General features: G+C 38.5%; 1 protein-coding gene across 1 annotated transcript; it reads right to left on the reverse strand.

Moving 5' to 3' along the window:
* Positions 1–1620: 1620 nt before the first annotated feature.
* LOC107220532 (fatty acyl-CoA reductase wat) lies at positions 1621–10247 on the reverse strand. The gene is made up of 9 exons (XM_046738438.1): positions 10157–10247; positions 8802–8974; positions 7556–7649; positions 7140–7385; positions 6904–7049; positions 6431–6733; positions 6060–6341; positions 5656–5913; positions 1621–4582 (listed from the first exon to the last, which is right to left on the reverse strand). Exons 2-9 carry the CDS (start codon positions 8957–8959, stop codon positions 4489–4491), a joined length of 1581 nt encoding a protein of 526 aa, XP_046594394.1. The 5' UTR covers positions 8960–8974; positions 10157–10247; the 3' UTR covers positions 1621–4488.
* Positions 10248–16673: the final 6426 nt, after the last annotated feature.

Genomic DNA, 16673 nt, shown 5'->3' on the forward strand with positions numbered 1-16673 from the left:
TGTGGTTTTTAACCTTTTGGAAATCTGGGTGCCTAGGATAAACGTCCAGCTTTCTCAACTGGGCCATAGTGAAATGTTGAATAATATCTGTCAAATACGTGAAATACATTAAATTTATTCAATTCAATCAAACTCGATGTGCCTATCTATCGGGAAAATAACATTATCAATAATTTTTTTAAAAATGTTATGGTTTGATAAGTACTATTTTTACATTGAACATTTCCATGCGTCACGTTTTGATGCTTTAGAAAATCGCATTTATTCGTTAAATACTTTTGTCCGTTTAGACAATAATTTTCCATTTAAATTCTCAAGAGTCTGTAAAGGTGGATTACCTGACAAATGAGTGCGAGAGAGATATTACCGTGCGATTAAAAATTTTCTACGACGCGCCGATACGATGAAAACATATAAGTTGTAAAACGCTACCATACAGAATTTCGTCCGTTGTATGGAACAATTATTGTCTCCCTCCAATCGTCAGAATTGAATTTCTTGCGTGTTAATTTAATAGTGAAAACAAACTCTCCATGCGGCACCACGTAAAAAAATCGCAAGGCGATTTCTTTTCACGAGGTTCAATATTACGTCAAAAACTATGATTTGATGAAGTGGGAAATCGAAAAAGTGTTTTTTTTTTCTGGGACGGTCTAATACACACCCACACACACACACACAAGGATACACGCCACCCAAGCAGATCCAGGCGTGCGCATGTAAACACGCGGCGCACGCTCGAGTTAATCAGACGCCAGTTCTGCGAGGCCACGTGTTCGTTAAGGCTAATAACAACCCATATATTTATGTACATACTTGCTCTTAGAATGCAGAGAGTTATGTGGAATATTGAAAACAAAACCTTGGCTGGGCGAGAAGTTTTCCTATCGTTAGTCACGCAGAAATGTGTTATCAACTGCCTTGGTTGAACGGATTTAGGGCTGTTCATTTCAATTTCGAGCCTGTACTGGTTTCTAATCAGGTCGTCTGATGATTTCGATCACGGCTTTGGAAACCATTTCGAATTTCATTAAAATTTTCCAAATTTTTCAGACACCACCAATGCAGAAGATCGAAATATATCATATATTGGCCTGAAATTCCGCAAGGATTCGAGTCGCTCGAAATTATTTCTCGTAACTACAAATTCTGCATCGCAAACGTAATTACCCGTCACGATGAGCCGTGTTTTATAGAAATTGATAACCAACAGAAGGACAGATATCTGAAACTTGCATATTTTTTTTATTTTGACACCATGCGCATCGTGATTCAATTACAGACAGTAATTTCGCCCTCCGTCAAGGGTGAAGGGTACACTGCATCCCGAAAAGAATTCTTTCTGTACGGCTATACACTTACAGCCGAGGGGCTGCTCACTCGCGGATTCGGTGACACGACGATTTCCGAAAGGAATCGATATCTTGTGATTTAGACTGTGATTCCCGTGATTTCCGAATCAATGAGATTACCTATTATTCCAACGATTAAAAGTTATTTTCAGGTGTTGCAAATCATTGATTTTTAGACTCTCGAGAAATGAATATTGATTAATTGTTATAGATTAACAATAATTAATTTACGATCAGGGATACGTGGATACTCAATCAATAACAGAGATTATTAAAGAAATTAGAATAATTTTTTTATTTTCTCGTAAACATTTAAAATTTTTTCATTTGTAACAGGGCATGACATGGAGAATGTATCTATGTCTATGAATATATCTATACTTTAAGAAATCATAAGGAAATCAGGAATCATGCGATTCGAGTGATCGCCAGCGACGTTTAGCGATTGCCTGTCTGATTTTGGATGAAATGGTCCAATGATTTCTCAAATGAGCAGCCCCTCGCTCACAGCTTTGAAACGCACTTGACTGCCGCCACGCCTCCAACATCAGCGATTTTCTTTCGCATCGACAAACGAATTGACAAAGCAACGAGTTTTTCTACCTACCTCGCTGAATCCGCCCCCCATTCAAACATCGGCAAACAATGTTTATTATGTAATCACATCGCGACAATCCACGATTCCTCGTTCAGCACCGTGTTTTCTTCGGTTTAGTTAACAGAAGAGCTGTTTGCAAACGAACACTTGGCAGGAAAAGACGCGGCACCTATTCGCCACTACCTGCACGTGCCGTCGTCTATATTTACGTTGCAATTACATACCTATGTAAATATACAGACGGGCGGGGCACTGCGCCACACGCATGAACCGACAGCCGGAGCACCGTGCTTTCAACTTCGACAGAACTTGGTGCATTGGAGGTGCAGGCGGGGGAACACACCGATTGTGCACGTGTAACGCGTCTTGCAAGCACTGGGTATCGGTATTAGAGTTTGAAGCGTTTAGCCGAAGGCAGATGGGACTGCTTACCATTAGTTGGACACCGAGCGAAACCGTAAGAATATAATCATTTGCTGGTCATTTCGGATACTTTCAGTCTCGTTGAAAGCGAAACGCGCCTTGGGAATCCGGACATTCGGCGATTCGTGTTGTATGTATAATATTTGAAATTTTACAGTGAGTTTCTCTGACTTTCAGCCTGTGGAACGATGCGTGCGCCTTGTTCAAGCAACCGGAATTACAGCTTGCGTTTTAGATTAGCATCGTATCTCGTCCACCGAAGTAGGTATGATTGTATTTCGGTGATCCCAGCACGGCCATCCCGAACATTGTTGAAACAATTCATATTTGACGTTTTCAAAATAAATAATACCTGACGTTTGGGATGACTGGGGCAGGATACCAGGCTCTCGATCTGAACATGCCCTGTAACGCCGGTTGCTTGAATAAGGCGCACACATCGTTCCGAAGATGGAGAAACTGTATGACGTATACCTGCAACGCTGTTGACTTTGCTTCGCTTGACTCGATTCACTGGATTGTTCATTCATCCTGCATTGCGACAATTGTGACATTCTTTCGTTTTCCCACACTTTACATTTTTCATCGAGATTTGTCTCTGTACGGATTTCAAATCTGTCTGACGTGAGTTACACGTAGCCGAAGAAAGCACGGAAGCTTTTTTCTTCAGCAATTCTTATCTGCTTGATTAACCGGTTAACAGTGCGAATTCAACCGCGTGTTTGAATATACGAAAGTACGTTTTGGCTGCGATACTTGACTCAATGACAATACAAATGACTACTACATTATTGACTACATATTTATTTCCAATATCGTGTCATTGTGTCATTGGTAATTCCGAGAGTAAAATACGTGCTGTAACACTTTTAGCAAGATATTTTTCAATGCATCGTAGATTAAAGATGTGATGGAGAATTCTCACGAACTCTCATACATGTTAGCGCAAAAGATTTCAAATAACTTCGTTCGTAGTCAATTTTACTAGATTGGGTCGACTGCCAAACCACCGGCTCTATTTTTTATTATTTGATCCTCGATAGGTCTCGCTTCGGAAACTGAAATTATTTGATACGGTGCTCGCGGTACTTGATGCGTTCCATTTTCCTTTTCCTTCGACACTATTACACCGATTTTGAAGTTGAAAAGTTTTCAGTTTGAGAAGCGAGATACTCTGTTGCCATAGTTCTTTCACTAGACAATTGATACACTCGTCGTTATTCAGTGACCGGTTTGTTGATACAAGAGTACTAGAAAATAGAAATTTGTCACTAATAGAAGTGACGCGACAATCTCGTCTTCGACTCCGTTACAGCCTGTATACTCCCAATAAATTTCTCTACACGGTACTGCTATCTGCATGAAATAAATGAAATTTTCCATCAGTTTATACGAAATTTAATGTTCCAAAGCTATCTCCACTGCGTCTCTCGCTTTTCCGGCCGCTACTAGCTGTGACTGAAACCTGGCTCCATTCGCAGATATCGGACTCCGTTGTCTTGCTACCAGGCTACGTTACCAACCGAACTCAGGTCTATCTCGACGCTTGCTGACTTGAACGTGCACTCTGTCAGTATCTCTTCCGGACAGAAGAGACTCGCTCTTGATGGTGATTCTTCATCTAGATTTCTCTACTTCCTGCTTCCCACGTTTCTATGTTTCTATTTTATTCTATTCTTTTTTCTAACATTGTCTTTGCCGTCTTTCACTCTTCCAATTTTTGTATCCTTCTATCTGTATATTTCTACTCCTGTCTATGTCGTTGTAGTTCTATGTCTCTATTCTGTGCTCTTCTTTACTTTAATTATCGAACTAGGCTAAGTTTTTGGATTTGAGACTCTGTATATAGCTTAATTTTGTATACTTTTCTTGTTATTTCCCAATATGCCTATACTATGGGAAAGATCTTAATAAAAACCATGAAACCATCAAATTACACCAGTGGAAAAATAGCACATACAGAAGTATATGAGAAATTGATTTAAATTCGTGTTTTAGTTGTTGATTCCAGTGCTCTTTGCAATACGTACAAATTCTTCAGATAGACGCATATTAGAAAACCCACGATATACTCAATTTTGGTAATTGAAGTCGAATTGTAGATGAATATAGGAGTTACCATAAACCCAAAAATCTTACGAGTGTCCATAGCAGCCAGAAAATCATTCCCCACATCACTGTTACTACAGCGTAGTGAATGATCCGCAACCTGAGAATGGAAACGCAAAATGACATATAAAACAATGCAGTATAATCGTATAATCGTTGCGATATTCGCGAATTATCTCGAAACTCAAACGTGAGGCTAGGCATCACAATGATACATCGATAATTCTTACTCCGTACTAGAAATTTCATCTCGAAGCCATTTCGATATGTAACATGTTGTTCTTTTGTCGCCGAAGTAGATCGTGCACGACATACATTGGTGTAATGCAAATAGCAAATGCTCAGGCGTACTACAAAGCTGAGGGAACGGACCTTTTGGAGAACACCCCGGAGGACACTAGCGTTACTGGCCACCAAACAAAATTGGAAGCTGGATTGGACACACGTGAATTAACGGACACAGTCCGATAGGATACCGAGATTTGAAATGACTTCAAGAAAGCGATATTGAACACCGAACATCGGATGAAGTTCGATGGACCAATAAATTAAATAAATATTCAAACTCTCGATTGAAACCAAAATTTCTCAGATGTGGAAAGTCATTGCTAAAGTCTCGTTTCTGGACCGATGCGGCAAACGGAAGCTCCAGTATACATATTTTCCTGCAGCAGTACATGTTTAAATTAGAGAAGACGGGATGCGTGATTCAAGGTGGAGGAATATGCAGACAGAAATTTTTCTCCACTACGGTATCAGTAACCGACGTATTTCATCGGCTGGAAAATCTTTATAGCGTTGTTAACTGGATATATTGAGTGAACACCGAATACGGAGCTTACATCTTTCGCAATAGGTCTGATGAAGGGACCTATGGCATTACTTTTCCATATCAGACAAATTTAGGTTTCAATCGAATACTTGTCTATTCAACTCATTGGCCCTTCGAAGTTTATTCGGTTTTAGGTGTCTAATCGGGTTGTGCACAAAGTCGCTGGTATCCAGTCGGACAGTATCGATTAAATCTTGTTGCCCAATCGGTCCGTGTCGAATTAATCTCGTGACCAATACTGCTTCCGGTTCTTTTTTCTATCCAATAACGCTGGTGTCTTATCAAGGGTTGCTGAAACGGATTTCATTTCATTTGCAAAAATCCCAAACGACGTTACATACCTTGCATATCTAACAGCTGCTTTAGGTACAGTGTCCAATGGGTCTTTCAAAAGATAAAGACGTCCACCACGAACGTAATTGTAGTTGAATTCCTCCCAGCTGAAGTCTTTCATGTTCAACATAAACTGGTTCTGATCGGCGGGGTTCAACTTCGCCGACAGTCTCAAAACACCGTTATTACTGAAGCGCCATTGTTGCGTCGCGAAATACGAAATCACCGCACTGAATTTGTGAATCTTCTTGTAAGCTTTCCATAACCTGTAGACAGACAACATGACTCATTAAGGTTCCTGCAAACATTGGATATACGATTGAAATATGTCAAGCCGTTGACAGATCCGAATATCGTACGGGGATTATAAATTGACCATTTCGCCATCGAAGATTGATGCAATCATACTTACATGGGCTCGCGTCCTATAATGCGGGCCACACTGTCTACAATGAGAGCGGGAAGAAGGTGGAGAAAGATCACGTATATCTTGTGAACCGATTCATACTTGTTGAGTTTGAAGCAGTAGTACCATATACACATCATACTTGGAACTTCCAATCCATATTCTTCTATATGACGCATCAATTCACCCCACCTAAAGGGTTTCTGGCACGATGATACGACGTTGTAGATCGGAGGCTCATCAGTCTCCGGAATGTTCGAACTATCCGCGCTATTGACATTCGTGGTTCTGAAACAGAGTAATTCACCTAATGTCGATATCACACTTTTCCACCGAGGTTTCCATACGCTAAAAGTAAGGAAGCTGCGGGATCTTACCGAGCTTCGGCGATGTCCCATGCGGCGACAATGATGTTGTTGACTACGAAGTCTGCGGGAATCATGTCGGCGATGCCTTCCGGATCACAGTAAAGAGTCCGTAATAATCCAATCGCAGCCCCGAGAACTATTCCGGTGGGACCGTAGACGTTGTCGATCCAACCAGCGACGGGTTCCTTATACGTTGCGATTACTATGGACGGCCTGACAATGCAGACTGGCAGACTATGACTGTTGCGGCGAATGACGTCCTCGGCGACCGCTTTGGTGAAGACGTACGTATTCGGATATTTACCCAAGAGTCTGTAAGTTTGCAGCGAATACGAAAGGAGTAAAGCAATTCAAGTTTCAGGTAAAACTTGATAGACATTTTGTAAGAGACGAATTGAAATATTAATTCTATGTCGGTGCGAGGCTTCGCGCTCGAGCGAATCAGGAGTCAAGATGCATCGGGAGGAAATCGCATGACTTACACCGGCGTGAGGTGTTCGAGGGAGGCGTCATCCAATATCTCCAGGAGATCGAGTAACTTGTCCGAGTCGATTGGTGGTGGGTAGAATTTTTCATCGATGGACTGTCGAACGCAGTTCGAGTAGGCTGTTGAGATGTGGACGAATGCCTGCAGTCGGTAGAAGAGGACGAATGAGAGTGAGAAATTTTGATATTGGTGAAAGCAGCGCTGCCGACCGTTGAGCATCGATCAACTCACTCTAAGATTTGGCATTTCCTTGGCGAGTATCAGCATCTCCTTGGTGCCTCTGACGTTGATCTTGGTAGCAATTCGCACGGATTCGTCAAATCGTACGGTGGCTGCACCGTGTATCACGATGTTCGTGGTTCGGAGCAGTTCCCTTTGCTCCGGCGCCAAACCCAAACCGATCTCCCCCACGTCTCCCTCGATCAACCTAACTTTCCGAGCAAATCCAGGCTTCTCTTTCTTCAGTCGGTCGAAAACCTGTAATGGAAACAACGAGGTAATTCCAATTTCCTCCCACCATATTCCTTACTCAACGTTGAAGGACAACGTAAATATATTTGTTTATTCATGGGGATTTTGATTCAGCTCTTTGCATACGTGCCAAATTTGAAATAATTTGAGGCCAAAAGTACTTGAAGATAACTCACCAAGTCGTCAAAGAGTTCCGCAAATCTTTCTTGCGGGCTTTTCCCTTTTTTTGCTCGGAGGAGCAGAAACAACGTGCTCACCTCGGGACATGACCTACACATTATTCAGTCTTAGTTGTCGCTTTGTGTTGATTTTTTCCATATTCTATTGTAGAGCCTAGTTATTAGGGTGGTTAAAAAAAACACTACCTTCTAATTTTTTTCACGCTCCCTTCATGAATGTTTCGAGATGTAAAATAAATGCCACAACGGCAAGGAGGACGTATACAATCAACTTTTAGAGGTCGCTCAATGCGGTCATAGGTCGTTTTTAACGGTTTTGGCTATTTTTTCATTAAAAAATGATTTCTCTTCTAAAAAGTTCAAATCGAGGTGAATCCAAATTTCTACGTTTCTTCCATATCCGGGCTTACTTGAAAGAATTATAATTGCACTAAGAAACAATTGCGTTGAGTAAACAGCAGAACACAAAAATATTTCGAGTTTGGGTCTTTTTTCATACTTTTCCCAATATGATTTAATTCTTTCTGGTCTAGATTCGTTCGTTAAGCCTAGGCAAATCGTGGAAAAGTTCCTCAAGGAATAGGATATCTTACCCACCTTTCACCAGTGCCGCAAAAAACTTCATCAAAACCATATTGATGTTGATTCAAAAACGCATCCGTGAAAAAAGGATTAAGTGTAACAAACGGGAAGTGAAGAGTATCTATCGGTGCATCGAGTAACAGTTTGCAATACGGTTTTTTAATGAATTTTATATGTGGGCGGGACACACTGCCCAAGGCACTGCAGGTTTTGGATTAACGAAATTCATCGAAAGCTGACCGGATGAATTTATTTGAATATTTACTAATGGTGTGATTTTCACCTTGGCATTTTATGATCTATATCGAAAATAAGTGGTCAATTTACTTTGCGTCGAGTGTACTTACATGCCAGTTTATTCTACAAGCTGAATGAAAGGAATCGCACGTAAGCCTCGAGTCTAGATCTCGAGTTAGAAAAACAATATAATTACGTATTTCACAACTCAATCTTGACATCTCATAAGATTGCACCTGCTATAAAACTCATTTAACGAGGTCTAGAGTCAAAGGAGTCATCATGAGCAGGAAACCTTTTCTCAGTCATATTAATGACCTGGTTAACCGAACGAGGAAATTACGAATCAGAAAATTGGCAACAGCTGGTATTACGCAATATTTTCACTCTTCTCGTATCACCAAAATTTAATGTCCTGACTTACCGCAGTATCCGCTCTGTCAGAAGTTTTCCTAAAAAACCGGCACCTCCAGTGAGAAGGATATTCGTGTGTGCATAAAAACTTGCAACTTCACTGGGACCCGTGGCCTGATCGGATGCAGAGTCCGACAGCATGTCTCGAATATACGAAGCTTGAGACATCTGAACGAGAAATCCCTAACGAATAAAAACAGAACAATATTTGCAAGTGCGAACTTTCTATATGTCGATTTCGTTTTTTCAACCATGTGGTTTTGTACGTCGATCATAAGTGTACGAATAGAGTTTTCGTTCCAGTGATCACGTAGCTTACGGTCGGTTGAATCAGCTGATTCAAGTCAAATTATATAGTTCGCTGCGCCTGTTTATCAATTTTAATTTTTGTCGCACCAGAAAACTGTGTGGAAAGTAAGACAGCTACAAACTACTCATTAGACGCGAAACATTAAAATGCTAGGTTATACATACAATTTGGAACAGTAAATTTATAAACAGCGATCACTGGTGGAGGACGACAATTTTAAAAATGTCAATGTATTGGAATAAATCTAGAATAGTACAAAAATACTTTGCTTTTTTCGAATGAAGGGGGGATGGAGGGGGGGGGGGGGGGGGGGACTTATAGCTTGGACGGTCTAAAATAATATCTATTTTTAAGAGCTCGTTTTAAAAAAAATGAAAACCAAACAAATTTCTTATCGACATTAATAACAAAATAGCGGCATGGCGCATGTAAGTAGTGAAGGGCCTCGTTTTTAATCCGGTGGCGCAGATGTCTCGGTCAATTTTTGTCCGGTCAACTTGAAATTATTACACAATCTGTAAAACTTGTTTGCCGATTCAAGCTCGTGGTTAGGTTTTTGAATTTCAATCCCACAATTTTTTAAACAATTTTTGGGTCAAAAACGAAATTCTTTGTTCATAATCGTATATATTCGAGAAAATTTTTCTCCTGAGGTTTTGGCTACGAGGTCGAAGCCGAAAAAGTGTATTGAACTCAAAATATTTTTTCTATCCGTTACAGGTTGGACATTGATGTCAGGAGACGCAGTACCGCAAAAGACCTCGAGTTCGGAGTCGTTCACTACTTATACGCGACATGCCACCATGTTGTTATTGTTTCAATGAAAAAATTCTGAAATGTTCTTGAAACTGTGAATAATAAAGCCCTCAAACTCAAATTGCTCTAAATGTATTAATTTTCATTAAAAATTCCCCCACTCCCTTAATGAAATAATAATTCTTTTTAATTCGTTGTCACTTGAACGATTTCTCAATACGTATAACATCTTCGAACGCAACTAACACATTAAAATTATAAATAAGTACGGTGAAATGACTGAAATCGTCCCGACATACCAAAGTAGCGATCAAAGAAGTAAACAGCTAGAGAAACACCTCGAAACTGAACCACACGCCGAGCAGCTCAAGGTATAACTAAGGATCAACGACGAAAGCCATGCCACGGCTGTAAAATATTCAACTGCTCGTAGCGACCTTTTACTCTTAGAAACTTAGCCTTGCTAACGAGGGTCGTTCACCATCAATTCCAGTAAAATTTTGGCTCCATGATCGACGCGCTGTACAAGCGTCCTTATGGAACTGGAGAACGTGCTGTAAAAATACTTAGATTACAGCTTAGCTGATGTTTCCTTATTTTTATTTTTCTATTGCAGTTCCCGTCGGAAGGAAAACTCGTATGATAGTTATATTCCCAGGTATTCCAGGGACTGTTCATATTTCAATTAAAAACATCTGTTTGTAGCACACAAAGCATGGTAGATAGATATGAGGCACATGATTGTTATCACGTCGAGAGTCATTCTGTTTTTGGGTTTTTTAAATTCTTTGAATTCGATTTTAATTTTCTACAATTTTTTTAAAACGATTTTATTCATCGAGACATTTCAAAAATCTGAATAAATTCCGGAAAATTGTGGCTCAAGCATCAAAATTTTTAAGCTTGGATCCGGAGCGGGGAGATTTTTCCGTCTTACTGTTTTCAAGCTTTTTCCGAACAAAAGCGTTCAAAAAATGAAAAGCTGGAGTCATTTTACTACGGATGGGCTATATACAAAGGAAATTGAACCTCGAATAGCTTTAAATACTAAATTCTGTGTGATGCGCACTATTCGGTATTTGTGCAAGTAATTTATCAAATTTTTATCGAAAGTGCAGGATGCAAACGATTAGCCATATTTTTAACAGAAACCATAAAAATCACTTCGTTTCCAAGCACCAAATTATCATATTATAAGTTTTCCTACATCTGTACGCATTGCAGATGAACGATGAATTTTCAAATATTCGTATCAATCGAGTGAAGAATTGCCGATAGTAGCAGTAGACAAAAAAGACAAATTATTATCCGTGAAAAACATTTTACCATTTATTTTGTCATGTCCCGATTCAGGAAAATCGTACTTTCCGAAGCCTTGAAAAAATTGGCGTCAAGTCTCTTGATATCCAGTTAAACATCGATTTGACCTATCACCTTATGAATATGTATTCTTCTCCATGGAAAGCTGGTTGATTCAAATAACTTTTTATCATCTGCTTTCCGCGGTGGACGTTCATGAATATGATTGAGCGCTGACGATGCTTCGTGGATCATTCGAAATCGTAAAAACAGAGAGTCAATAAAAATAAATATAGCGAAACCGCATGAGTTGGACGATTTACATAAACAGAACCATTTAATTAATTCACACGCAACGCTTATAGTTGCGTAAACGGGTATTCAAATTAATCGGCACGACATTACCACAGCTGAATCGGATCGTCATGCTTACAAAAATAAGAATGTAAATTACTATTTATCGACCGGAATTCAGATTCTTAGAGCTATAGCTGATAAAATCTATCCATGGCCTATATACTGTGTTCGGACGTTTAAAAATCAAAGCACAGTTCGACCGACGCTGTAACGATCCCGATAGAGCGTTTACAACAAATTCATATTAGTCTTCTAGGTTCACCTCTTGGACCTACAAGTTAAGGATAAATATTTCGGCTTGTAATAAACTTTCAGTCCTCGCCTTGAGTATGGAAGTGAAGACGAATGCGCAGATATGTTAGTAACAATTGACGTATGCTCAACTACGATCTATAATCTTACAATAAAATTGTATAACGAGTGTACGCAATTGGTCACAGAAGTCTACCGTTTTACAATCACGCCGTGGATATCCAAATGAGCGATCTCGCTGTGATACCAGCTTAGGCTATTGCCGAACGAGTACCGACTTTGCAATAAAAGAAGCACTGCCTGCATTATTAGGTAACTGTCAGCTCTGGTCTTTAGTGTGTTGATAATTGGTGGGTAAGTCCTGAAATGGTGCGCCGACACACTGACACTAACATTGGTATAATAATAATAGGTATTTTGTTGAGAGTATATTTTACGCAAATGAAAATGAACGAAGTATTTACAAAAGAAATAAAGTGAGTCAAGGAAATCAAGATAATAAAGAAAGTAAAGGAAATGTAAGAAAATGAAGAAAATATAGAAGAAACATAAAAAATTATTCAATAGTCTTTGGCTAATTAACGAAACAAACACTCGGCTATATAAATTGATTAAAGGTAAGTTAATAAACCTTCTAATTATTGTTTTATTAAAATATTCCAAGTTATTTATTGTTATGGTCACTTTACGAATTCAGGAGGAGATTCTTTCAGTAGATCGACTTTCCGCTGTTTATAGATTATGCGGTACTGAAATGAGAAGTTCTGGACTGCCTGAATTTTTATGTGTTTGTCTGAAATGTTTTATTGTTTTCTATGCATTTTTGTAACCAAATCAGACTGTAGATATTGATTGATTATTTTGGAAGTTGGTAAGGTTTCAAGTTGCCTTATCTATGGTGTAAATGGTTTTATTCTATTATTATTATTATTATTTCTTATTACGTATTTCAAGTAATAAGTATTTTTCTTTGCAAAGGATACGCGTCGACAAGATCGATCGCTGTTGAGAAGCTTCTACGACCTTCTTCAAGCTTCTATGACCTTCGACTAACTTCCATAGGGAACATCGTTCCTGCAAAAAAAATAAAAAAAAAAAAATAAGGGAGGACCGGGGCTAGAAGTTACACTTTTTACAAAAAATGAAATTTCGCACAATGTATAGATACGAATTCACCCCTAGTTGATGTGACGTTAGGTTCACTATCAAATATTATTTCTGCGACAGAACTAATTGGATATCGAAAATCGTTCTCGAGATATGCATTTTTTTTTTTCAAACCTGAACAGACTGTCACATCTTACCACGGTCTGGGGCAAAAAAGTTACGGCCCTGGGGTAAATTGTTACATAGTTTTTTTTTATATGGTTTGAGAGGAAGTTAACCCTATTCTTGCCTTCACAATAAAACGCAACAAGTGTGATTATGAATAATAATCTTTATTTATTAAAAATAAGGAACACTCGAGATTTCGAGAAAACGAAACTTAATTCGATCGAAAACAAATCATTTTCTTCGTTTTACACTTGAATCAAAAAGAAAATCGAATTTTAGGAGGACGGAGTTTCATTTTATTTTATTTTTTACAACAAGAATCCATCGTAAAAAATAAATTCCAAAAAGAACTATTTTTTTGGAAAAATACTACACGTACTCACTGCAGCGGCGCAAAATTTGTTTCTTACGTTAGAATATAGCTTTTTTAGTTTAAACCGCGGCACCATCTTCCATAGTTCAGAAATAATAACCGTTGTAACAACCTATCCCTGTAAGTTCTAGCCCCGGTCTCCCCTACTCTACGTTTTGACAGAATGATTTCAAGACACCGAGCTTACTTCTACAAAAAGTGAAGCCTAATTTACTCTCGCTTCCGGGGCGGCACAAATCACTTGAATGCACTTTTCGAACGAATAATTTTAAACTTGCTTCAATAATTCTTCTGCAAAGTCGAACTCTGCGTTTCAAAATATTTTCCAATGGAACCAGGCAACGTGGAATTATTTTTCTACCGAAGCAAATTAACAGGCAGCCAAATTAAAAGATGGGAAAAATGCTTTTATTGGGAAATACGTGTGATCAGTTTGAGTCTGAAACAAAGCTGTTTTTACAATAACACTGGTTGGCTCATTGTCAGCAGTCTTATTCATTTTCATGTATATGAAAGCACTCATACGTTTTTTATTTTTGATGGCCACTAAATTAGCACAGGGGGCAATACGGGTGATTTCACGTAACAATACGAGACTTATCATCAATTCCCATGATACGTAAATAAGTCCAGGCTACTTTGAAGCAGCTGCAGTCAATTAACATGTAATTCATTATACAATCTAAGGTTAAATGTAGCACTACTTCCGGTGGCGGTATTTGAATAATTCACAGAAAACAGCTTGGAAAGTGAAAACGCAAAGCTCAATCGCCCGAGCGACGTAATTTCAAGCTTAGTTCAAGAAAATGTGATTGAAGTTCGGATCGTTCGTCAAACGATTTTTCTTATTAGAAATGTTTTTCATTCATTTTAATGTATGTAGATGGAATAGCCAGTCGTGTTAAAGTGAAAATAATTTTTTTTTTTACTTCAACAACTTCCTGAATAATCCATAAAAAGTATTAATAATGCACAAAACAATTCGACTGTCTCGCAGGATTGAATTATCAGTCTTGGGTTTATGATCTTAATACACGATATGGTAATTAAATTCAGATTTTTAAAACGACGGGAGCGTTGGGTGGAAAATTTTTGATCGGTTATCGCTTATCCATTGACTGCTCCCAGCATTTTGAAAATCTGATTTCAATTACCATATCGCGTAAACCCAAAACTGATAGTTCGATTCCTGAGTACAGTTTAATCGTTTGTGTATTATTACTACTTTCATAATTATTCGGCGATATTTGGCGATGAAAAATTTTACGTCCACTTTCTGACGAGTCGACATTTCGTCTACATTCATCAAGATACGAGAAGAAGATTTGAAGTAAAGCAAAAAAATTCGTTCGGTGAACGATCCAAGCTTCGTCCGCTTTGAATTTACATCGTACATACATATATGTAAATTTCTAGACTGGCGAGGGCAATGGTCCATAGGGCCCATGAGTAAAATCATCGGGCGAAACCACAGACAATATGTCAAAATAGATGGACCTATATCGAATGGCGGGGGGCGTATTTTTCCGTGCAGCGGAATCCAGGGAGTTCTCATTTAACTATTGCCTCCACCCCACAGCAGCCATTGCACAGGGAATGCATTCAAAATTCAAAACAACAGATGGATGAGAATCTTTGTAGTTCAAAAATACAATGAATCTCACAATCAACTAAGGTCAAGATTCATTAGTTTCGAGCCATTGTACTCCGAATCAAGAAAGATGTGCTATCCCTGCACGTTAATTTACTGTACTACTCATTTTGAGATGATGAGACTTGTAATTAAAATATTGCCCGTGAAATTTTTTCTCAATTCTATGGTTGCAAAGCGCTGTTACAAAATGTCGCTAGATTATCATATTAAAAAAAAAAAAAAAAAAGAAATGTGTTAAAAATTGATCGAGTAGGAATTTTTATTGCCATTGCAAATCGATCGGTTTGGAATCGTTACTTCAATCATTTCGTCAAATGCAGACAAGTTATTGTCATTCGATAATCGAAATTATAATCTCATACTCAATAAGACTTAAAAATAAGACACCTTAATTACACAGTAGGCTTTTTCTAACTAAATAAGCTCCGTGTATGCTTTCCGTGGAATGAAATAAAACAACTTAATAAGTAATAGCAGCAAAAAACGCAGTTTACTTGTATTTCAGCTACGGTATCAGTGTTGCCCGGTCATTTTACCCTCAATATATCCCAACGTTACCGAAGACAATAGTTTGAACAGCGTTACTTTATTGTCCGATATTTGAATTTCTTCTCAAACGTATCGATTGGCCACGTAATCACGTTCACTTTGCGGTTGACTTCTTGTACTTAGCTTTAGATAAACTTTTGTTCCATGCGTTTTGTATCATGGATTCCTTGAAAGACAGAATCATCCCGATATTTTTGCAGTTCCGTAGACTTAATCATCCGATTGACGTAAGGACTCAACTAATACCGGTTAGTCGTCTCGGCGTTGTCAAGGTTATCCACAAACTTTTAAATGAGAATGTTGACCTTCATTGACATTCATCTCCACGTATGTGTCGAGCCTTGACTCTGTGGCGATTAGCAGGATAATCTTTCCTCGCTTTTTTTAACGATAATATTTCTAGCTCCGTGCCGTGTATCCTTATGCAGCGCTAAACTGTCAGCATCATGGTGAAAGCTGCGGTAGCACGGCGAATAGTCAGTCGATCAACATTATTCAAAGCACGAACATATAACGATATGTTTCGATATAATGAAAAATTTGAAAGAATTGGTCACATACGATCTTATCATGCTTATTCTTCTTATTTCTTCGCAATCTGTTGAGGAATTTATTCACGCATGTACTGTGACTTATAATTTATAAAAAGAAAAAACGACGGTAAACAAAAAAATCAGACAACTCAATACCGATACAAATAAAACTTGACACATCTTTCATCAACTACGCATCTAAAAATAAGTGTATAATTGTACACCGTTATGTACTCTCGAAATATACCTACACCTCTTGATTAAATTGTATCACTAGCGATACGTTTATAATTTCACTTTTCTGTGTTGAATTATGCGAATAAAACCACATAGGCTGACCAATTGTAAGACTAAATATTTATATCGTTATATTTTTTTTGTGTTGTTGTTTTATGTATCATTTTAGAAAAGCCACTCACAAGTAGAAAGTTCGTTACGGGACCTAATACTTCTCATACTTGTGCGAAACTTCGGGTATAAGATCCGGTGGTTGTTATACTTCATTTTTCGTTTGCTTTTCAAAT

The sequence above is a fragment of the Neodiprion lecontei genome, chromosome 4, assembly GCF_021901455.1.
Source record: "Neodiprion lecontei isolate iyNeoLeco1 chromosome 4, iyNeoLeco1.1, whole genome shotgun sequence".
NCBI lineage: Eukaryota > Metazoa > Arthropoda > Insecta > Hymenoptera > Diprionidae > Neodiprion > Neodiprion lecontei.

Excerpts from the sequence above, each read along its gene's own strand:
- LOC107220532 (XM_046738438.1), bottom strand. The coding sequence starts at position 8,959 with ATGTCTCAAGCTTCGTATATTCGAGACATGCTGTCGGACTCTGCATCC. Across the intron at positions 7,650-8,801 it reads CTGACAGAGCGGATACTGCG|GTCATGTCCCGAGGTGAGCA; the intron begins GTAAGTCAGGAC and ends AATAATGTGTAG. Across the intron at positions 4,583-5,655 it reads GCAGCTGTTAGATATGCAAG|GTTGCGGATCATTCACTACG; the intron begins GTATGTAACGTC and ends TTCCATTCTCAG.